This window comes from Anastrepha obliqua, chromosome 5, assembly GCF_027943255.1.
Source record: "Anastrepha obliqua isolate idAnaObli1 chromosome 5, idAnaObli1_1.0, whole genome shotgun sequence".
Classification (NCBI taxonomy): domain Eukaryota; kingdom Metazoa; phylum Arthropoda; class Insecta; order Diptera; family Tephritidae; genus Anastrepha; species Anastrepha obliqua.
Window position 1 is genome coordinate 8,981,273 of NC_072896.1, and position 24,740 is coordinate 9,006,012.

The 24,740-nt window shown below is 38.2% G+C and overlaps 2 protein-coding genes across 2 annotated transcripts; one reads left to right on the forward strand and one right to left on the reverse strand.

Annotated features, from left to right (window-relative positions):
- The first annotated feature begins 6,316 nt into the window (after positions 1-6,316).
- LOC129247362 (uncharacterized) lies at positions 6,317-7,019 on the forward strand. The gene is made up of 3 exons (XM_054886475.1): positions 6,317-6,331; positions 6,386-6,793; positions 6,864-7,019. The coding sequence occupies exons 1-3, from the start codon at positions 6,317-6,319 to the stop codon at positions 7,017-7,019; spliced, it is 579 nt and encodes a 192-aa protein (XP_054742450.1).
- Positions 7,020-15,303: 8,284 nt separating this feature from the next.
- LOC129247366 (uncharacterized) lies at positions 15,304-22,166 on the reverse strand. Its single transcript, XM_054886481.1, has 4 exons — positions 21,995-22,166; positions 19,298-19,360; positions 19,168-19,236; positions 15,304-15,424 (listed from the first exon to the last, which is right to left on the reverse strand). Exons 1-4 carry the CDS (start codon positions 22,159-22,161, stop codon positions 15,304-15,306), a joined length of 420 nt encoding a protein of 139 aa, XP_054742456.1. The 5' UTR covers positions 22,162-22,166.
- Positions 22,167-24,740: the final 2,574 nt, after the last annotated feature.

Below are 24,740 nucleotides of genomic sequence, written 5' to 3' on the forward strand. Positions count from 1 at the left end.
TCTATTGCTACTCAAAGCATCTCACCTGAATGTAAGCCAAAACGTATGAAAAGTAAATCTCAAGTTATGCTTGGTATCACTGCCCAAAGTATGTCGCTTGTAAGTTAGGCGGCTAAAAAGTATACATAAAAATGTTTCGCTTGGCGAGCAGCGAAGTTCACTAGCAAGCAGAGCAGTGGTGAATCGAAATCATCTACATTTGGAAGATTGCAACTTTAAGAGGGTTAATAAGCAGGTGCACTGTTATATTGCATAGGTAGCCACTTAAACCGAAGATCTGGTTGCAGGCCACTTTCATCACCCACAACTTCTCAACGACTGACTTTTTAACAAAATCGGCAAACTTTCGCTCACTGGGTACGCGAGCATGTACATTGTATATATTTGCTAGTGTGTATGTGCACAATCGAATACAAGCACCACTACACCTCCAATATGCAGTAGAAGCCGTAAAGTTAACTAAAGTCCATTTGGTTTCGACGATACCCACATATTACCTATCGTATTGTGCTTGATGTCCGTCGCCCACGAACAGAAATTGCCTGCTCTTTTTGCAAATATTAAGCACTCATACACAAGCATGTGCAATCGTGTACATACTACAATACGTGCACACATACACATACACTCGTACGACCACATATGCCATGTCTGCTCAATCTATTTTTACATGGAGCAAAGCTTGTGCAACACATATGGAATTTATTGATTGCACACACGCAATTTAGGCTCCATGCTATTGTCCGTTGGTTGGTTGGTTGGCTGGTCCACCATGAGTGCGCATGTGTATGTGTGTGTATGTATCATATGCATGTGTGTATGTACGTTTATTTGCATGGGAGCTGATATTTTTTAATTAAAATGCAAATATGAGCTGACGTTTGCTTAACGCATGCAATGCTTACGTTCATGACACACACACACACACATATATACACACGCACGCCTGCAACCTTATACAACTACGTATATGTACATTTCCGTGCAGTTGTGCAATAAATGCGAGTATGACTGGGCGTATGAGTGACCAGAGTGCATTTTAATTTCCTCTTTTGCCCATTTTGTCTACGTTGCACGTATAAATGAAGCCGTTACTGCATTACTGCTAAATTGTATGAAGAGTTTATGCGTACAGCAGTTAATTTTTAGTGATAAGGATACCTTTTTGCAAATTTTTTTTTGTCAGATATTTGCAGTTTTCAATTGGCAAGGACTGATTTTGCCCCGACAGTACTGTTAACAGTGAAGGGATATTCTTTAATAGAGTACAGAGGAAAATGTGGCCGTTTTGAGCTACAAAAAGGGAGATTAAATGACATATTCTGTGTCACAGCTGTGATTTTACGGCGCAAGAGGAGTTACTCTTACGTCTCTATCCATTTTAACCAAGTAATTTATTAACTTGGCCATACCAAAACGAAAAAATTACAAAGGCTTCAGAGACAAATATATTCGATGCGATGCCTAGCGGTGGTGACATAGAGAGAGGAGGACAGGACAGAATGACTAGACTTGGCTTCATATGGAGTTTTAGCAAACGCCAGACAATAACTGGCAGAATCAAAAGAAGAAAAAGAAGACGTAATTTATTGAAATTAGAAAAATCGCTTAGGTGGCCAACGTAGCCGCGAAGGTTGGTGCATGACTGCCTCTCAGAATTACACAGGTTAGAATCTCCGTACGTGAAACAGCAAAATTATATTGTAGAAAACATTATTTTCTAATAGCAGTCATCCCTCATCAGTAAATGTCGAAATTCCGAGTGTATTTCTGCCCTGAAAAAGCCCCTCTTCCTCTAAAACTGGAGGCCTCACTCAGTATTTCTGTTGTCTATGCGTCAATTATAAATATTGGGTACTCGAAAAAGTCTTTTCGTATTTCTAATTAAACTTCAACTCATTTTTTTTATATTTATAATAAACTTTATTAAAGCAAATATATACCATTTTGGTCGACCAGCTTTTGCCATTTTTCTCTAGAGACATTATTCCATCAGTGTAAAACTTTTGTGGGTTCTCGGCGAAAAACTGCGAACAGTAATTTTCACAAGCTTCTCCTGAAGCCAACTTTACTCCTTTAAGGGAGTTCTGCATTGACCGAAACAAATGGTAGTCCGATGGGCAATAGCCCTGACTATTTGGTGGATGTATCAAAACTTCCCAGGCAAGCTCTCCCAGTTTTTGCCGAGTCACCAAAGATGTGTGTGGCCTAGCGTTGTCTTGATGGAAGACGACGCCCTTTCTGCTGATCAGTTCTGGCCGTTTTTTTTCGATTGCTTACTTCAATCTCATCAGTTGTTGATAGTAAAATGTAGAATCAACCGTTCGAGCAGGATGGAGCAGCTCATAGTGGATGATTCCTTTCCAATCCCACCAAACACACAGCATAACCTTTCGAGGCGTCAATCCTGGCTTTGCGACCATTTGTTGAGCTTCACCACCCTTGCACCATGATCTTTTTCGCTCATTATTGTCGTATTTGATCCAATTTTCGTCTCCTCTTACCATTCGCTTCAGAAATGGTTCGATTTCATTTCGTTTCAGCAAAGAATCGCAGATGTTAATTCGGTCCATTAAATTTTTTACAGACAATTCATGTGGTACCCAAACATCGAGCTTCTTTTTGCAAACAGACTTTTTTAAATGGTTCAAAACCGTTTTATGATGAATGTTTAGTGCCTTGGCGATTCATCGCAGCTTATGTGACGGTCCTGGTCAATCTTTTCCCTAATTTCATCGACTTTTTCAACGATAGGTCGACCGGAGCGAGGTGCATCTTTCACATCGAAATTTCCAGAACGGAAGTGGGCGAACCATTGTTGTGCTACACGAACTGATACATCATCGTCTCCGTAAACTTCACAAATTTCATTGGTGGGTTGCGTGGCCTTCTTCCCTTTTTTATACAAAAATTTCAAAATATAGCGAATTTCTTCATTATTTTCACTCATTTTTGAACAGCTATAACTTTTTTGCAACTTCTCCGAATTTAATTTTTTTTTGGCTAAATGAAGCTTAAAATGTCACCTTTCTAACACCATATGATATGATACAATGTGATTGGTAGCACTGGAGATAGATGACTCCAACGACATCTATTGACAAAATACGAAAAGACTTTTTCGACTACCCAATTATGGTGATCAGCGATGAGGCCCATTTTAGCTTAATGGCCACATCAGTAAGCAAAATTGACATATTTCGGATGAAGAGCAACCCAAAGCCATTCCAGAGCAGCCTTTATATCCATTGAAAGCAACCGTTTGGTGTGGCCAATGGAGCGGGCTATGAGCTGGAAAAATCATTGGCCCATATTTCTTCAAAGACGAGGCTGGTGCCAATGTAACAGTGAATGGCAAACGCTATCGCGCCATGGTAAACGACTTTTTAATGTCAAAATTGAAGTCCGTGAACTCCACAACATTTGGCTCTAACAAGATGACGCTACTTGCCATGCAGCCCATGAAACAATGGATCTATTGCGTGGTCATTTTGGTGTGTAATTTATCTCTCGTCTCGGATCAGCGGATTGGCCACCAAGATCGTGTGATATCACACTTTTGGACTTTTATTTCTGAGTGTATGTGAAGCCTAAATGCTTTGTGGATAACCCAGGTTCGATTGAGACATTGGAAGCCAATACAACAAAAGTTATTCACGACATATCGACCGAAGTCCTCCAGCGAGTCATTCAAAATTCGTGTTTACGGATTGCCGAATTACGGCGCAGTTGCGAGTTGCGGCCAACATTTGAAATAAATTATCTTTAAAAAATAAATATCGTGAATGATTCTATACAAAACTAATAAAGATTACGCAATCAGTTTGAATTTTCGCTGTTTTATTATAGTGGATTATAATTGGGAGTAGAATTGGCAAAGATGATAGAACTTAGACTGGTATTTAGAGCAGTGTATTTTCTAATTTTTGTAGAAAGTATTTCTAAAAAGACTTTCCATGGAGAAAAGCTGCGGAGCTTTACCTTTGTCTGTCGAGGGCGATCGAGTTGACTGTTGGATTTTTTTCTTTTTTTTCTACTAAATATATGATCCTTTAAGCCCACCTCGTCTAATGAAACCAAGTCTTCAACCAAATGGTAGTTCTGTTTAAATCTACTCTTCTATGGTGGTCACTTGCTTATGTGAAATTTTGTTGGAAAGCCACTTGTTCTGAATCTCAATGCAACTAACATCAAGTAGATTCCGTATTTAGCGAGATCTTTTCCAAGAAACCGACCGAGGGATTTGCATACATTATATTTAAATACAATTAGAACCCGTCTCAGCAATCGATAGAGTACTCCTGAAGTAGCTTCGAGCTTTTCACAACCGCTTCAATCTTTTTTAGGCGATGAAACCTGAAGGGAACTTAGGAAACACTCTCTGCTGAGCCAAATAAAAATGAGCTATGCTTACAGGGAACTTTGTTTATAGAATGAAAACTACAACCGGAAAAGTGCATCTGTTTGCTTTGACACCTTAAACGGATAGCTGAAAGTTTACTGGCTACGTGGAAGGCTGGCGATTTTTCGCAAAGTTCGCCTATGAATTACTCTTATTCATAATTTGATCACCGCAGAGTGTTTAGATTCAATTTACAGTAGCCATCGAAGTCATAGGGCCTGCTCTGAATTAAAATATTTGCTCAAAGTGTAATATGTGATCGATGATTACTAAGGGTGCAAAGCAAATGCGGCTTTTCAGATTTCTGGGGAAACGTGACCGCAATGTGATCGGAAATTGTCAGAGGGTGCGTACTTTTTGTAAACCGAAAGTATATCGACTGCCACCAATGCTTCTACAGGGCATCGACTATGCCGGCAGCCCTTGTCTTTTTGAGGAAGCTCACATTCAGAAAGCCCTAGCTGTCTTTTCGAAGGAGCGCCTCTTCAACATTACCGTATTTTTCAAAAGCAGGCTTTGATATCCGAGAATATAATTTTTAACTCGTCTAGATCAGCTGGTGTATATCGATTTAAAAGGCCTATTGAAATCAGAGACACTGAATGAAAACGCACGGGACGTAAGTATTCAAAACTATAGCATCGCGAGGATCTTCTACTTTTTAACTAGATTAATGGATCGATAGAAAAGAATTGGCCATAGCAGAGCGAAGGGTGTTGGGTGTTTGGCCGAGCTCCTCTTCCTATTTGTGGGGTGCGTCTTTATGTTGTTCCACAAATAGAGGGGTCTACAGTTCTAAGCCGACTCCAAACGGCAGATATTTTTATGAGCAGATTTTTCATGGCAGAAATACAATCGGATGTTTGCCATTGCCTGCCGAACGAAGGCATGCTGCAATCTTAAAGGCCTTTAATATGTTCCTAAAACTATTTAGCGAGTGTTAGTCACATAGAAGGCGATGGGGAAAGTCCTAAGGAGTCACTTGAAGTGTTTGAATTTCTGACCTTTCAAATATGGACAATTATAGAAAATATACTCAGAAGTCTCCTTATGCTTAAGGCAAAGCTGATTATCAAGCTTGATAGACGCGCCTGATCGCGACCAGTTAGATAACCTATTCGTAATGTTAGCCCTAACTTGTGATCGAACCAAATAGCTTCACCTGTCTGAGGTGATGAGCAACTGCTACTCTGATCTTTGTTTCTGCACAAAATAATTGTAAGCTTAAAAGATAGCTACAGTATTGTAACGATTCCTTAATGATGTTTTATTGATTCCTCTTGCGAACTCGTCGGCGACCTCATTGACTTTGACCCGGCAATAGAAGAATGGATTAGGCGGGGACACAAAATTGAAATTGTAGAGGGCTTTGATGATAGTTTAGCTAAATATCTGGAAGAATAAATACTAATGCGTCTTTAACGAGATTTAATCCGGAACAAGTGAAAATTCTCAGTTCATCAGCTCGAAGCTCGCCTAGGCTACTTGCTTATTTACATGGAGAGTTTGGCTCAACTGAGCCTTTGCTTTCATTAGTTTCCACTGTTATTTACTTACTCGGTATACGGAGTTTGCTCTGCTGCACTAACCCTAACAGCGTAGTTCTCTGCAATCGTGTACAGCTGCAAAACCTGACAAATAGTTTAAGCTCATTCAGCTCTAACGAAATACTCAATATAAAAATGCAAATTGGTTTAAGCAATTAAACATGCCAAAAATTGTGAAATGAGGTAATGGCTTTCAATATCGCAAAAATCAGTTAATAACTTTTAACACGAAACTTGCATAAAAATTATCCAGCAATATGAGCTGCGCACCACTAATCAACTTTGAGCCTTAGTCCTAAAAAGTTTGTTGGCTTGCTCGTTTCAATTTTTTTCCAATGGAAATAACTTCACTCGTTACACCACGAAAATGATATTTTCCAGCGTAAACTGCGGATTATTAACTAAATATGCTATCATATTTATACTCGTGGCTCAGCTGAGTAACAAAAATGTAACCGTCACGGGTCAGCGCACTAAATTGCCGTCAACTACTAAAAATACTGCAGATACGTTTTCACGCAACTATCGCATCGTAGCCACCAGTGTCAAGTGCAGTCACAAAATACCCCATATCATCGAATTTTTTCATTGTTACACCACTTCGCGGAATAATCGCACATACACTTCCGGATCGCTGTTACTTCGGCAACCCGTAAGCCGCTTGCCAGCAAATTTGGTACTGGATCTTTATCGGCCGAATGGAAATCGCATGAATATATTCAATGTAACCATCGATTGCTGCTCAGTTCTGGCGTCTAGAAAGCATGGTCTGAAGTTGTTTGATAACTTGTTGAAAATTATGTACGACACAGTTAATGTGGTACCGACGTGTCCGTTAAAGGCAGTAAGTCCATTGGCGTGAGTTGAGATTTCTTTGAATTATTTTAATTTGAGTACTTCCGATTTCTTGCTAGCATTTCAATTATACCATCACGGATTTTGATGTCGATGAAGCAATTCTGCCTGCTTATATACCTAAATCGAATTTTCGCGCTGGCATGTATCTTCACACGAAGGGGTTTCAAAGCACTTCTGTTCTAGCGGAGGGAAGAATTGTAAACGCCAATTAATGCTGAATAAACACACTGTACCAAGGCGAATCAATACAAGGTGATAGCAGTGGTACTACTAGCACCAGTGGTGGTGTGAATGGCCAAATTTAAATCAGAGTGGAAATAGACAAACCAAGGAGCAGATTACTTTGACATTCAAACCACCAAATTGAAAGAAGAAAAAAAACTAAACAGCTGTTCTACTGATGTCACCTTGCACAGATACGTCTTGCAATGCACAATAAAAATATGTAAGATACTATATAGCACAAAATTCATAAACTCTCAATTTGAAGCATTTGTTTTGTACATCAAAGGTATATACGAGGGTGAGCTGAAAAGTTTCCGGCCTGTTAAAGAAAACAATTACTTTGAATTTGTTTTTAATTTTGTTTTTTTAACATAATATATTCTCTAATATTTATTTGCATATACGAGGGCGTGATGGAAAGTTTTCGATCAGTTAAAAAAAATTATTTTTGTTTTTTATTGAAATAAACTTAAGATTTTCTCGTTCGAGACTTTGTTCAACGCATATGTTTTGTACGCTAGAGTATATACAACACATACGAGGGTGAGTGTAAAAGTTTCCGGCCCGCTAAGGAAAATAATTATTTTGCACTTTTTTTTAATTTTATTTTTCAAAATAATATGTTCTCTAATCTTTACTTGCATATACGAGGGCGTGATGAAAAGTTTTCGGTCAGTTAAAAAAAATCCTTTTTGTAATTTTTGTTTTTTATTCAAATAAACTTAAGATTTTCTCTTCCGAGACTTTGCTTAAAGCATATGTTTTGTACGCTAGAGTATATACAAAACATACGAGGGTGAGTGTAAAAGTTTCCGGCCTGTTAAAGAAAATAATTACTTTGCATTTGTTTCTCATTTTATTTTTCAAAATAATATATTCTCTAATCTTTACTTGCATATACGAAGGCGTGATGAAAAGTTTTCGGTCAGGTAAACGAATTTGTTTTGGTTTTTTTTTGTTGAAATAAAATTTAGTTTTTCTCATCCGCGACTTTGTTCAAAGCATTTGTTTTGTACGCTAGGTATATACAATTCATACGAGGGTGAGTGAAAAAGTTTGCAAAATAATATGTTCTCTAATATTGATTAGCTTATAAGGAAAAGGGAGCGATGAAGAGTTTCCGGCGAAGTAAAGAAAAATACTTTCTGGATTTTTTTTTGTTGAAAGAATTTTTTCTCAACCGAGGCTACGTTTTCGTTTTCATTGGTGGGGATTTCTACGAGGCGAGTCCCAAAGCCAGCGCACAACCAGCTATCCGGGGCTGCTTCGGCTTCTTACAGAAGCTCGCTCTCGAACGGGTGTTTCGGAAGCTACACAGAGCGTACTTGGGCAAAGCCCGGAAGTGGTGATCTGTTTAAACCATATGCAGAGGATTCGTCTTGGCCACTCCCAAGTGAACGGCGAGCCGGAACTTTCCCCATTTGCGTGGACTTCTACATATGGAACCACATAGCGCAGAAGCTTGGACGATGACAATATCCGATGAGGCGTCTCTTGAAGTGTTTGGGAGAAATATTCTGCGGAAGATTTTTCGATCATTGCACTTTTGGCAACGGCGAGTATCGCAGGCGATGGAACGATGAGCTGTATAAGATTTACAACGACCAAGATATAATGCAAGATCCAACGGCTCCGTTGGCTATGTCTAGTCGACCAAAAGAATGCAAACGCTCCGTCTCTGAAAGTATTCGATGCTGTACCAGCTGATGGCAGCAGCGGAAGAGAAAGGCCTCTTCTGCGTTGGAAAGGTCAGGTGGAAAAGAGCTTGGCTTCACTTGGTGTGTCCAACTGGCGCCATTTAGCACACGAAAAAACGCCCGGCGTGCTTTGTTCATCTCGGCCACGGTCGCGTTAGCGGTTAAAGCGCCAGTCAAGAAGAAAAAGAAACTTTTCCAGATATTTGTGTATATTTATAAAGTGACGTCGATTTAAGTATTGAAGGTATATTTCTTATGAAATATTCTTTCTAGTGAACAAATTTACCATTTTAAAGTCGCCTTTTAGTCGAGGTTTTATTTTTCTTTTCAACCTTAACCAATGGTCACATAAGAGTAGAGGCCAGTTCATTTGGGAGCGATTGTAGATGATCTGAGTATTCATTGGTTGAATTATTTACTATATCTTTCATTAAAGGAATTTTTCAGTCTCGATGAATTTAGGAGTTTGTCGCGTATCACGGAACACTTACCATATATTACCAACTCGTCAGCGTCCTCATTGACTTTGACCCGGCAGCAGAAAGGTGTGTTAGCACTACTTAAAAGGAGTGGATGTAAACTTGAAATTGGAGAGGGGATTGATGATGGTTTAGCTATCTGGAAACATAAATACAAACGTGTCCCTAATGAGATTTAACACGGAGCAGGTGAAAATGGACAGCTCATCAGCTCGAAGCTCGCCAGGGTTACTTGCTTATTGACATGGAGAGTTTGGCTCAAATGAGCCTTTGCTTTCACTAGTTTCCACTGTTATTTACTTACTCGTTACACGCAGTTTTCTCTGCTGCACTAAGCCTGACGGCGTGGATCTCTGCACTTGAGGACAGCTGCAAAACCCGACGAAGCCTAACAAAAATTGGAAGCTCATTCAGCTCAAACGAAATAGTCAATATTCAAATGCAAATTGGTTTAAGCAATTAAATATGCCAAAAATTGCCAAATGAGGTAATGGCTTTCAATATCGCAAAAATCAGTTAATAACTTTTAACACGAAACTTGCATACAAATTATCCAACAATATGAGCTGCGCATCACCAATCAACTAATCGGCCTTAACATATAAAAGTTTGTTGACTTGCTTGTTTGAAAATTTTCGCTATGGAAATAATTTCTCTCTATATCTACCTTCTTTCTCAATACTTTTAAATTTTCTCTTTTTTCTTTTAAATATTCTTCTTCTTCTTCTTAATTGGCGCAATAACCGCTTACGCGATTTTGGTCGTACGTTATCAGTGCGTTGGGGATCATTTTTGTGACCCTCTCTGCGACCGTTGTTTATGTTGTGTAGGATTCTCTCAGGGTTGACTGCCCTGCTGCTTACATTTTAAGTGATTTTAAGACTTGCAAATAAAAGCATTTTATGTCAGTGCATCTCTTAAGTATCTCCATTTTTGAGTTTGCCACCGATGTTTCCCTTTCAAGCTTTCAGCTTTTTAGGCGTATCGAGGAAGTGCTTTACGTTAAAATGCTTGTAGAAAGATCTGTCTGTGTCTGTATGCAGCACTTCTGAATACGGCTGGAATTCGTTCAGCGCGCGTCGCACTAAAATAAATTTCAAATTGCTAATATGCATTTATTTTGTTTTCCAATTCCACTTAAACACCGCGAATAAAATACACACGTCAAAATATTTGATAAGCTTAGCCGACGGCCAAATATGATTAAACGGAAAATTAAAAAAAAAATTAACACACTTACCTACGTGCATAAACGTTTGTTTTTGTTTGTTTAAATCTTATTAAGTGCGCAACTAATTATTTACATTAGTGATAATGCACTTTGGACTCGGTCTATTATTTAATATTTATTATTTTTCACTTTTTGTTTTACATAATTTTTGCAATTTTAATTAAATTAATAGAAAAATAAAACTGTTTTACGGTTGTGTTTAAAACATTGAAAAAAAAAAAACAAACATGAATGCGACTGATTAGGGTGTGTAAAAGATTTTAACAGAATAAACACTGATTGAACACTTTGTCTATCTGTTTCGCTAATCTCCGGAATGGATGACACGACTTCGACGAAGCTTCCACTGATAAATAAAAATAAATAAATTATTGGCGCGTACACTTTTGTTACGTGTTTGGCCGAGCTGATCCTCCTAATTGTGGCGTGCGTCTTGATGTTGTTCCCCAAATGGAGGGACCTGCAGTTTTAAGTCGACTTCGAACGGCAAATGGTGTTTTATTCTCATAAGCTTTTTCACGGCAGAAATACACTCGGAGGCTTGTAATTGCCTGCCGAGGGGCGATCGCTATTAGAAAAACTTTTTCTCTCATTTTGCTGTTTCACGCTCGGAGATGCGAGTCCACGCATTCCCGAATGGGCGACTATGGCTGATAGGTGGAGAAATTTTCAAGCGCATACATTGCATGAGTTTGGGTTTTGTGCATATTTGAAAATATTTACCTCCAGGTAACGCTGTCATCCTAATCGAAATTCTGAAATGCATATCTGAGCTCTGATTCGGCTCATACTCGAGACGCATTGGGGTTAAGTGAAAATAAATACTTTTACAAAAAAATAAAAAAAAAACATGACTGCTTGGGATCGAAATATTTAGAAAAATCATATGTCTGGTCTACTTTTGAAAACTTGAACGTTTCTAAAAATTTACCCACTAGGTCAAGTTGTGTTTTGGTTTAAGGCACCGCAGATAAAAATGCCTCTACACGTACCGCAATCAGACTGAGAGTTTCAGACTGCAGGCTTGACCTCACTCACGGACACTGAAGTATCCTTAAAGACTTTGGGCTCATCCCGAACTCGACAAATCAATATACATCCTCGCTTAGTTCAGACGGAATATTCTCCATTCAATTTCCATCAAGGGAGGAGTGGATGGGGGGCTACTCTCAGAGAGAGATCCTGGTGAACTTATTCACGGGTGGCTCAGGGAAGGGTGGTTGGAAGGAAGGATTCGCGGAGGAGAATTCTGCGAGGAGCTCCCCATCAGGTTACCGAACCATTACAGTGTGTTCCAAGCAGAGGTAGCCACAATAAAAGAGGCAGCTGATTGGCTACTCACCTGCGCAGTAACTGTCAAGAAAGTAAATATTTATTCTGATTACCAAGCGACAATTAGGGTGCTCGTCTCAATGTTGGTGCATCGGAAACTGGTCAGTGAATGCCTGACTTCACTTTCGATTGCCGACTTACGACTTCCGATTTCTTTGACATAAGGCTTATTTGGGCTCCTGGTCACAGCGACATTGCGGGAAACTGTGAGGCGGATGAGCTGGCCGTACAAGTGATCTGTGAGGTGATTGCCGCATGAAAGGAGAGGATTGGGATTCCTTTGACAAATTGTCGTCTGGCCCTGGAACGATGGGCTTCGCGCCAACTCAGCGAGTGCTGGCCGAATACACAAACGTGTAAGGTCGTGACATCCTGCTGGGCACGTGTGGATCGGAGACGTTCGAGAGATCTTCAGATGTTGATAAAATCGCAGCTCTCGCATTTCGAGGGTGTTCTCACAGGCCACTATACGCAAGGTATGCATGCTGTGAGACGTGGAATAACCTCGAGTCCTTGCTGCGTGAGCTGTATGGATGATCAGGTGGAATCACCTCAACACCTTCTCCTTAGCTGCCCTGCTCGCGGGGGTTTAAGACTTACATTTAAGTTTAAGACTCGACCTTCCGTATAAAGGTACTTGATCGATTACAAATCTAAAGCCTTGGTGTGGTTTTAAACAAAGTCACGAAAAAAAAACTACTGAGAAGTAAAAAAACTTTATTTGTGTAAACGAAACTTCATAGAATCAGGAAATTCTATGTGTCAGGAAGGCCGAGTTGTAAAGCAAACAGTAGTTGTAGGCATGTGCTTGTACGTAAACAGGCCCTTATACTTACGTAATTAGCCCATAAGACTTATTTACTAAGCTTTCGTTGTAATCAGACCTTAAGACTCGTTGATACTAGCGTTTGGTACGCGTAGATGCCGTTTTGCATAAATAAAGATTCATTCGGTTTATCGCGACGAATACGGTGCCATCGTCATTTTTGAACAAGTCATATATTATAGCATCTTGGTTCTCACTTCTTTCCTATGGGTGCTGATTTAGTAGGCCCACATATTAAAAATCTGAACTTCATCAGAAGCATAAAGCGGTTCACACAACTGCTAGGCAGTCTTCGTGCATATTCCACATATAATCAAACTCTCCCTCCTTCTCCCCCAACCCGCTCCTCCCTTCCCACTCTCTCCTTTCGTCCTATCGGTCTTCCTCCACCTTCCTTCCTTCGCAATGGTATCACAAAGGATGCACTTGATTTCTTCATCCAAGTATGCCCACTCTTTGGGCACCATTTTAACCTCACCTTGTCTTTGGTTAAGCTCAGAGTGGCTAATGACAACAAAGTATTCGTAAGAAGCATTCATCGACGGTTGGAAGCAGCTATTAAAGCCAAAGGCGGACCAAGAAAGTATTTAAAAATGATTTTTTATATTGTTTTAGATCAATTAAATGTTCTTTATTTGCTTATGTACGACTGATATTGGTCTTATTGCCTTAGTATTTCTAATTCCGAAAACAAGAATTAAAAGTTATTTTTCTGAAATATTGAGTAAAAATTTTATTCTTTATTAAATTATAAAATTCTTTTTTGAAGTGAAAACTTCTTTAGAATCGTTGGGAGTGATTTGAGAAAAAGTGAAACGGAAATAGCGACCCTCTTGGCTACGAAGCGTTATATTATATGTTGATATAAACGTAGCGACGAACTAAATAACTTTTATTTTTTCTTGTGATTCGAACCAAGGATTTTGGATCGGAAGCTCACATTGCTAGCCGCTCGGCTACCGCGCCATGCTGTCGGCGCTGGCCTAAAAGTTATTTAGCTACGAAGCGTTATATTATATGTTGATATAAACGTAGCGACGAACTAAATAACTTTTAGGCCAGCGCCGACAGCATGGCGCGGTAGCCGAGCGACTAGCAATGTGAGCTTCCGATCCAAAATCCTTGGTTCGAATCACAAGAAAAAAAATTTTTTTATACAGTTATTTTTTTTTTTATGATATGTTTATGAGGAGCTTTTTTTCATGGCAGAAATACACTCGGTGTTTTGCCATTGCCTGCTGAGGGGTGAGCGCTATTAGAAAAATGTTTTTCTTAATTTTGGTGTTTTCACCGAGATTCGAACTGACGTTCTCTCTGTGAATTCTGAATAGTAGTCACGCACCAACCCATTCGGCTACGGCGTTTGTTTAATTTTACTGATGCAAAAATGAGGGAAAATATTTGAATAAAGTTTGCTTACTGTTTACACATTTTCCAAAGGTGACGGAGAACCAAAATCAATAAATAGCATCACGGAATTCATTCACGAAAATTTAATAAAGTATACACCAGAAGTATCGCGGATACGATAAAGTTCCAATGATTTTAAGAGGTGATTTCAACGTAAATTTTGCATTGGACACAGCGGTTCCTTCAATTGACTTTCTCAATACAACATTCAATTTAAAAATGTGTAACAATCGCACTGAATCGACAACACGATCAAAAACAACAATTGACGCGGTATTTCAAAGATATGTTGACAACATCGAAACCAAAGCATTTGTATCATATTTTAGCTATCATAAGCCACTCGTATCATTTGTTGAAATTGAAAACATTGAGGATGAATAATAATAAAATGAAGAAAATAAAATATGAACTTTATATCAATATTATAATGAACCTATAATTATCCCGCCCCTAATGCTGTTTTCGTCTCATTCTCTCTCAGTTTGTTTTACGGAAGGTTTCACTTCTATCGCGTCTAACCGTTAGACTGGTATTTTTTTTGTTTTTGTTTAAATCATGCTAAGTTCCAGCTGTATTTGCTAGGAAATTGTGTGTGTGCGAATAAATAATGTAACCACTGTATATTAGCTTCATCGTCGTGGTGAAACGAGAAAACGTTAAGAACTCTTTACTGCAGCCAAGATTATACATAGAATTACCGTTATTCATGTGTATGTAGAAATGTTTCTCAAAACATTTCAGATTACTTGAATCCATGTAAAGTCAATAAGATTATCACATACTTACGTACATAATTACATATGGTGTGTATGTATGCCCGCATGTGTGCTTTCCCAGTAATAATACCAAATGAGAGTAAAATTCCAATTATTTATTTTCTGCCACACAAACATTGGCGCATCTTTGATTCTTCTAATTGCAATGAATTATTCGTCAAGTACATACAATAAATAATTGAATTATGCAGCAAATGGTTATAATTAGAATAATAAACTAAACTGGAAACTGCAAAGTATTACGTGAAACTCACGCACACGCAGTGAGCACACGAAGTTCCTGACAAGATTTATCTGCTGGATAGCCCAAACGTAATCAACATTCTCGGGAACTACATTTTCGGGTACAATAAAAAATTATAAGAAAAACACTCCATTAGCGCATGGCTCTAACGTCAATTTCGAGGCCTCCAAATTTGAGAAGAAGCTACTTTTAATTAACGCAAAGCTAATATGAATGATTTCTTTCTTTTCAATGAAGGCATATTCTTCAAGAAAAAAAAATAAATTAGATTACTTACTCGTAATTTTGAAACCGCTCGATTAATGGGTCATATGGGTAATATGTGAAACAAGTGCGTCTAGGGTAAATATGTGGCGGCGCGCTCGGTAACAGTTCTTGTGGCTTAGAGAGAGAACTGAAAAAAATTTAATAAAATGTTAAAATATTGCTAGCTAATTCGTAATGATTTTAATATATTTTCAAACCAAGTACTTGGGACTAAACATAGATAGGAAATTGCCTTGGAGGTAAACATCTTATAAAGAGTCAGGAAAGCGAACCTAGCTTTTTATGCCTGTAAAGGAGATTTAGGTAAGACCAGGCAAATTTAACCTAAGGTTGCTTATTGGCTTTATACTGTTGTCGTCAGACCCATTCTTCTATATGGAAATGCTGTCTAGTGGTGTGCTATGCAGGAAAAACCCTATTGTAATTTATTGAATAAAGTGCAGAGATCAGCGGAATTAGCAATATGTGGCGTCATATCATATTATATTACATCTGCCACCCCTAGATCTCTTTTGCAAATACTCAGCGGTCTGTTCCGCTTTAAGGCTCGGAGCGAGCTCCCAATAGAAGACTATCACACATGGACATTCAATCATCTTAGATTTCCATACGGATATACCCAGTGACTGTGATTATCACCCTCCCTAGCTCTGCTTCGAAAGGAATTTCTTAATGAAAATCACTTCTAGACTGGAATGGCTTGAAGAAGAACCAACACCCAACATACCCATTAAGATTTACACGGACGGATCTAAAATGCAGACCGGTGTAGGATCAAGGTTATATTGCGAGGAGCTTTCTATGAGTGAATCCTTCAAACTACCGGATCACTGTAGTGTTTTTCAAGCGAAAATAAACACTATTCATGAAGCCTTAAAATGGTTAAAGATAAACAGAATATCATCAACGGATATCTGCATTCTATCAGACAGTCAAGCTGCGCTACGGGTCCTGGATGCATTCCAAATAACATCAAGGAGTGTCTTACATTGTCCCCAATCTCTCAATGAGATGGCCAAACAATATCGTATTATCTTATGCCGGGTTTTGGGCCACAGATATATACCAGGGAGCTATAGGGCTGAACAACTTGCAAAAGAAGGTACCTGTATGCCAAATATAAGTAATTTATAGGGGTACCCCTCGCAACTTGTAAGCTTCTTATTATGGGCGCACTAATCAGTTCTCTAAATCAAAAATGGATTAGTGCCAATACCTGTGAAATTGTCAGGCAAACATGGCTACATCCGAGTAGACTTCAAATTAGGGCCTTAGTAGAAAATAATGCAAAGAGATTAGTCATGTACATGCATGATTTCTGTCGTAGCTGCAGGAGGAGGAGTTGGAAACAATTCAACACCTTTTTTGCACATGCCCGGCTCTAGCCAAAAGCAGGAACCGATTTTTAAAATCCTACCTCTTCACGAATATAGATAATCTATACACTTTAGGTATCAACAACCTTTTACGCTTTGTCAAAAGCTCAGAATGGTTGAATATGAAAAGGGAAATGTAACCCAGCCCCCGCGGCTCACAACTGATCCATTTCGTGGTCTAAGCGTCTTCGTATAAATATTATTTTAACTCATCTTCTGGCGAACTCTGTATAAATAGATTTGGGAGAAAATATTTTACTGCTGGGTTTCACAGACAAAGACTCTCCAATGGTGGATTTTGGTATTTAGAATCACCGGCAGTTCCTTTCATTTATCTTATCTTCAATCGCTTTAAAATCTTTTCTACGAAATATTAAGAAGAGAAAGAAGAGACAAGGGAGAAAAGTGGGTAGGGAAAAAGTCACGCAAAGTTGTGCCAGATTATGTCGTGTGCAAACGAAGGTAGCAGAAAAATATTATAGTGGACCACCGCTTAATAATCCTTTCCGCCTGTAATTATTCACGAAGTTGCTCTTTTTGCTTACAAGGCTCTGCAAAATTATAAAGGTGGTTAGGTGCACAAGACTAATAAATCTTACGAGCTATCAAGGTCAAATAAAGAAACCCATAAACGAGCTCACCCTGAAGCCGGGTAGCACTTCTGTTATCCTTGCTTCTCCCACTTTCCTTAAGCTAAGCAATTGTTTACTGGGCACTGGGCAAGTAGTGCAGTAATTTCTGAACACTATAAAGAGTATTTTTTTTTATTAAAGTGTTCCTACAATTTAATTCAACTGTGTAATTAGTTACAAAATTGGCATCCACCAATATACTGTTGTTTTTTAAAACCGTCAACTAACTTGTAATTATGTATACTTTTTTTATTAAAAATAATTTTTTTTCGTTAAAACCTAAGAGTCATGGCCATTATCAATTCTTCATTTCTTTAATTAAAGCGCTCCTAATTTCCTTTTGCTTGATGTCCATATTCCAATATCTATTTGAAACCAATACTGTAACTATTTCATTTTGTCCATTAAAAATTAAGTGGCAACATCACTCGAAAATATTTTTGAATTAACGTTTTCTCAAGCAACTTTTAAATTTTCGCAATATTCCAGTATTTGAAATCAGTTTCATGGTTTATATTTTTCTGTTAAAAATTATGTGGCAACACCATTTAAAAACATTTTTAAATTAACGTTTTCTCAAGCAAGTTTTGTTTGTTGCCTATATTTCATTATTTGAAATAAATTTTACAATTAATTTATATTTTTGCGGTACAAATTAAGTGGCAACATCACCTAAAACTACTTTTGGATGAATGTTCTCTGACGCAACTTTTTTATTGCCCGGTTTTCATTATTTGCAATCTATTTTATAATCAAATTATATTTTTCCGTTAAAAATTACGTGGCAACATCACTCGAAAATATTTTTGAATTATTGCTCTATCAAACACACATTGCCCATGTTTCAATATTTGAAATCAATTTTATAATCAAATTATATTTTTCCGTTAAAAACTAAGTGGCAACATCACTAGAAAATATTTTTGAATTAACACTCTTTCAAACACATTTTGGTTGTTGCTTATTTCCATCATTTGAAATCAATTTTAGAATAAGTTTATATTTTTTCGTTAAAAATTGGATGGCAGCGTCACCCAAAAATATTTTTGAATAACGTTTTCTCAAGCACCTTATGTTTGTTGCCCATATTCCAATATTTGAAATCAGTTTCATAGTTAATTTATATTTTTCTGTTAAAAATTAAGTGGCAGCACCGTTCAAAAACATTTTTGAATTAACGTTCTCTCAAGCAACTTTTGTTTGTTGCCCGATTCCAATACTTGAAATAAATTTTGCAATTAATTTATATTTTTCCGGTAAAAATTAAGTGGCAACATCACCTAAAATAATTTTGGATGAATATTCTTTGACACATTTTTTTATTGCTCATTTTTCATTATTTGAAATTATTTTTATAATCAAATTATATTTTTCCGTTAAAAAACTAAGTGGCAACACCATTCAACCATATTTTTGGATTAATTTTCTCTGACGCAACTTTTGTTTGTAACCATATTTCAATATTCTAAATCATTTTTATAATCAAATTATATTTTTCCTTTAAAAATTAGCTGGCAACATCACTCGGAAATATTCCTTTCTAGCTCATGTTCATATTCTAACAATTGAAAAAAATTTGTATTATAATTAAATTTTTTTATATTAATTTTTTTTTACTATCTCCGTTCACGTGGAATACATAATTCAGCTTTTAATCAATTCTTTTGAATTACAAATACCCGGCAACACTCTATTAGAAAAATTATTACACGCAATAATCGTACAAATAAAAAAAGTACTCTACGGACTTGCACTTTTTGAGTTTTGCTCTTTGAAAAAAACGTTGACCTTCTTTTATATATAAATAAATAATTTCCGAAGTTAATAAAAAACTATTAATTGCAATTTATAATTTAAGATACCGCTCGTTTGCCATTTTCACAGTGCAAGCCTTTCCTGAACCCCGTGCATTATCCTTCATTGTTTGCAAGCTGAAATGAAAACCAAATAAGAGAATCGACTACATTTTTTAATATTAACCAAAAATCTTACTCTTTGCTCAAGTTATTCATCAGAGTAGTTAGACCGTTAATTTTCTTCTCTATGCTATCTAATCTTAAATTTAAATTGGAAATTCAAAGAATAATTTTAATTAGGAGCAATTTATTTATACGCATTTGTGTAGTTATAAGGAGAAGAAGAAGAAAAATTCAATTTAACCCTCCGATGTTCATATGGGTCTGGCCAGACCCATTCGATCTTTAAATGTATGTAGATCTTTTATTTTTAATATCTGAGGCTTCTTAGTCCATGACTTCCTAAAATGTAGTGTGCTAAACACAATGAAGTAGCAAAATTAAGATTTTTGCTATATTTGTTATAAAAATAATAACTTTAAACTAATTTCGTTAACAAAGCTCACATGGGTCTGTGCAGACCCATATAAGCTTCTCATGTAAATTGGTTAACCGTTAGGTGTAAACAACTAAACTGTTAGCGGAGGCAGCGGCAGAGATAATTTTTTAGTTGACATTTGAAAATTAAAGTGAATACGTGTTTTTTAATTAGTGGGAAGTGTTTTTTTTAATAAAATGGAACAAGTAAATATGGATGAAGTTGATGTGATGACGCATTTGCTTCGTAAGCTAAGTGCAGCAAATATGAGTCCGGAAGAACGTCAGCGACTTTAGGCACAAATTGAAGAAATTATGGGACAGGAGTCCAATCCATTTGAAACAAGTGGCGACGTAGAAGATGATGAATATTTTCCAGATGAAGATGACTTCGGTGAAGCATCAGATATAGAACAGGAAATCGAGTTAGAGGCTGTTCTGGATGAAAACCATGATGATATTGAGGATTTGTATAGAGAAGCTATCGCCCTTCAGGCTTCAACCACAATGCAATCATGCAGCACATCTATTACCCAGGGCCTTATATACAGGTCGAAAGATGGTAAGATGTGGAATTCAAATCCTCCACCACCTGGAAGGCCTCTTTGTCACAATGTTACAACTTTTACTCGTAAAGGGCCACTACGAGGAGCGTCACCGCGTCATAAAGCTCTTTTTAAGCTATTGCTGTCTCCTGAAATCGTAAGTATCATTGTGCGGGAAACCAACAGAAAAGCCGCTGAAGCGTTTCGTCTATGGAATGAAACTCATCCCAGTAATAACCAGCGTTCTTGGGTAATGGCTAACGAAGACGAAATGTATGCTTTTTTTGGGATGCTACTTATTGCTGGTGTATTCCACTCGAATTCTCAGCCAGCGAAAGAATTGTGGGCCAGTTACAATATGCCAATTTATAAGGCCACTATGTCATTGAATCGGTTCAAGAGCTTAACTACTTTCATCCGTTTCGATTACAGTGGTACTCGTGCTGAGAGGTTGAAGCAAAGCAAATCTGCTGCCCTGGACGATGTATGGCTCATGCTGATGGCCAATTTAGAGAAAGCATACACTCCGGATTGTCATGTAACCGTCGATGAACAGTTATTTCCATATCGTGGGCGCACTCGATTCACCCAATATATTCCGAGTAAGCCGGCAAAATATGGCATGAAGTGTGGTGGATTTGTGACTCTGTTTCAAACTACCCTTTGAAAGGTATAATTTATACCGGAAAACCACCAGGTGGCCAGCGAGAAACGAATCAAGGTGAACGGGTCGTCATGAAATTGATGGAAAATTATATGGACAGCGGTAGGACTGTTTATGCTGACAATTTTTTTTTCAACATACAACTTGGCAGAAATGTTGATGGATCGTAGAGGATGAGAAATAAGACCTTCATTCCGCATGAATTGCTTAACCCGAAGCGTGATGTTAAAAGCACTTTATTTTGTTATCACAATAATAATATCGCTCTGTGCTCGTATATGGCAAAGCCGAAAAAGCCAGTAATTATGTTATCCACTGCCCATTATCGTCAAAGCACCGATCCATTGAAAGGATTCAAGCCAGATAAAATTTTGGACTACAATAAATTTAAAGCGGGGGTAGATACAATGGATCAAATGTTGACTGGCTATTCATGCAAACGCTCGACAAACCGTTGGCCACTGGGAATGTTTTATAATATGCTTGATATTGCCTGTTTGGCTTCATTCATCATCTATGACGAGCTGAATCCGGCAAAGCAGAGTGATAAGAGGCGCTCATTTATCATTGAATTGGCACGGCAGCTAGTTATCCCACATATGACGAAACGGGCGACTAACCCATTAGTAGGAGGTTTGCTCATATAAGACAAGCAATGAATCTTTTCAATATCAAGGTGAGTATGAATTATATACACACCTACACATATCTCCGCGTGTAAAGATATGTGTATGCATGTATTCATATTTACTAATTTAAAATAAATTATTTCGCTACTTTTAGGTAGCGGAATCTTGTCCATCGACATCAGATGCAGCACAGCAACAATCATATGCTCAAGTTGCTTCAACATGGTCATCGTGCTTCTTCTTCTTCTAAAAAGCGACGTAAAACTCGTTATAACTGCAGCAAATGTAATCGTCCCATATGTCTTAATGAACATTCCATGCAACTATATAGTTGTAAACCCAATTGCCCTTCGTAATTAATACTAATCCGTTCAAATAAATAAATAAAATTATTTTTAAAACCGTATTGCTTACATTATTTTTATGGGTCTGGCCAGACCCTTATGATGCACTTACCGCATCATAAGGCACCGAACATCGGAGGGTTAAGCTTGAAGTGATTCTGCCTTGTGACTTACGATTGCCGTAATTCATTTACGTCATCTTTGAGCGCAGCCAGATCCTTTCCTAAGGTTTTAAATTCCCCACCACCATCGAGGTATATTGTAAAACCATCGCCAGCTAGAGCAATGACCAAAGAAATTATGAACACAAAACTTTGTAATCCGAACGACACATTAGACATCTTGAGACACAAATTATTGAATGTGAAGCTTCAATTTTATAATCGCTTTTTCGATGCGAATTGGTGCGCTTGTTATCAGCAGAGAGCAAGCCATAAAGAGTAGCGTACTGTTATCATGAAAATATATGCACAATTTATTCATAAAGGGAATTGCCTTTAATGATAACAAATAAATAAAAAAAAAGATTTTTTCAGATTTTCCGTTGTTGAATAAAAGAGAATGGATGGATTTGATTTAGCCGCCATTTGATTTGGATGACTTTTGTCGGTTGGCATTTGATTGACGTATAGAGTAATCGATAGAAATTTATTGTACAATAATCATTGTGGACGAATTTCTACACTCTTTCGATGTTGATCACTTGCCGATATCACGAATTAGTTTTCCTTCCAGTTTACTTGGAAAAATTTGTATTGCAAATTTGCTTCGTTGAAAAAATGTATAGGTAACGCCTAGCTTTCGTTTCCACCTCATGTGAATTCTTCGATATCGAGCTCACATGATTGCTAGGTTCCGCGGGTGCCCGGTCAGAGTATGATCGATTGGCTATGTAGAGAACCCCTATGGTGGTTGCTCCCCGCAAAGAAAGTGTAGGGGTTCCTTTGACTACTTTTCAACTGCTCTAGGAAAGTTGAGCCACAAGCCAACCCAGCGAGTACTGGAAAATATCGCTAATATGCAAAGTCACTGACTAGTTCTGGCCACGCATAGTTCAGAAACACACGACGTGACTCCCACAATACGATGCTGGATGTCCTCATCAAACAGTGTACGTTTGGCTAGTCATGCAGTGCGACTTGAAATTTGAAAAGGTTGAGCCAAAGAGTACCAGGAGATTTGGAGGCTCCTAAAACACTCAGGCTTCTGACAGTGCGGCTTAATATCACTTGGAGTCACTTTTGCGGCAGCTTTTTGGAGATTGAAGAGGTAGAATCATCTCAGCGCCTACACCTCAACTGACTTGGTTTTGCGAGGCTAATATGCAGGCATTTTGACGCTCAGTGTTTAAATATGCCTTTCGCCGGCGCGACGCATTTCTAACATCCCTACCTGCTAATGCATCTCTAATTCCTAACATTCCTAACTCTTAGTCATCTTTTAAATTTCGAATTCAAAGTAAAGTAAGCTTTTCTCGTCATGCCATAAGTTCTGTTGCAAGTTAAGCCCGTTATACTTGTAGATATGTAACCATATTACTTTTTTTAATGAAGTTAGTTTTATTTAATCAAGTAAATATTAAAAAAAAATGTAATTTTCATTCATTCACCCACAAGACTTTAAACGATTGGGCCATTCAGCTATTGCAGCACGCACGGTTTCCTCGGTTATTGACTTCGCTGCTCGAACCAAAGATTCTTTGAGACTCTCCAAATTTCTGAGAGGCCTTCAACAGGTCATGTTCTCCTAATTTGATCACAAACAGGACGATGGATTCAGATCTCGACTTCTTCTGTGGCTATGAACCCAGGAATATTGTTTTTTAGCCATTGCTGGGTGATTTTTGTCTTATGGATTGGAGCGGCATCTTGTTGGAAGATCCAACGCTCTCCATTGTTGAGAATACTACTCAACTGCTTCACTATGCCTTCTAAGACATCCTCCACTTTTGCCCCGGTCTTAATCCTTATCTCACTTCAGTAATCATTTCTTCACTTTCCTCTTTAAACTCATCTAACATCATTTTCCTTTCTGTTCAACCGCGTCCCCGAAAACATAGCTAATTTCTTAGATCAACTATTTGATGGCATCTGCGCTGGAAACTGTAGGTCTAACAGACCTAGGCAGGGTTTTGTAAGAACAGCAATAAAAATATAGGTTTTTTAATTTATTTGAGCAAAACCGCCAGCAGGCTTTCGTGAAAGCAGCTTTGTGATTGTAGAATTGTCTCGATGGAGACAAATTACATTTATGAAACAGTCGAACGCGGAAAAATATTAATCAGATACATTAAAAAATGACCGAGCGCATTCAAGCCGGCCACGGGCTTTTACAATACAGAAAGCATTCGAAACTATCAAATTCGGAAGTTCATTAGACCCCCAAAAAAAATTATACCTACAAGCAACACCTAATTCGTTGTTTTATCCTAACCTAACCTGGTTATCCGTATCCTTACACCTAATTCGAAAGTGTTTACATGTTGAGCGAATTTGAAATTGTGAATGAGAAATTATTCAGAGCTCATATTGTTTTCCTCATCATGTTGGTCTCCTTGCCGCGGGGATGAGGCTTAAGTGCTGGTTTAGCCCCCATATCATGAGGGTTAACCCACCACGAACTAAGAGGGAAGCTCCGCATGGGTATGGGCTGGCCAACCATCCGGAAAACGGCGGAGGCCAGTCAATCACCATGTGGAGAGTACCGTACCGACGATCTTCCCACTGCTATCCCTAACCTGGTATCCCATCATCTCCTCTCCTGCACCCCCCTAATCCAGGGTGTTACGCGTCACCGTGCCCAATGGATGGTTTGCAGCCAGGGGTATCCGGCTGTATTTTAACGGCGCCCTTCTGAAACCGGGTCACTTCAGGAGGTAGAATGACCTTGCCATGGTAGAGGGGACTGCCATGGTCGACAT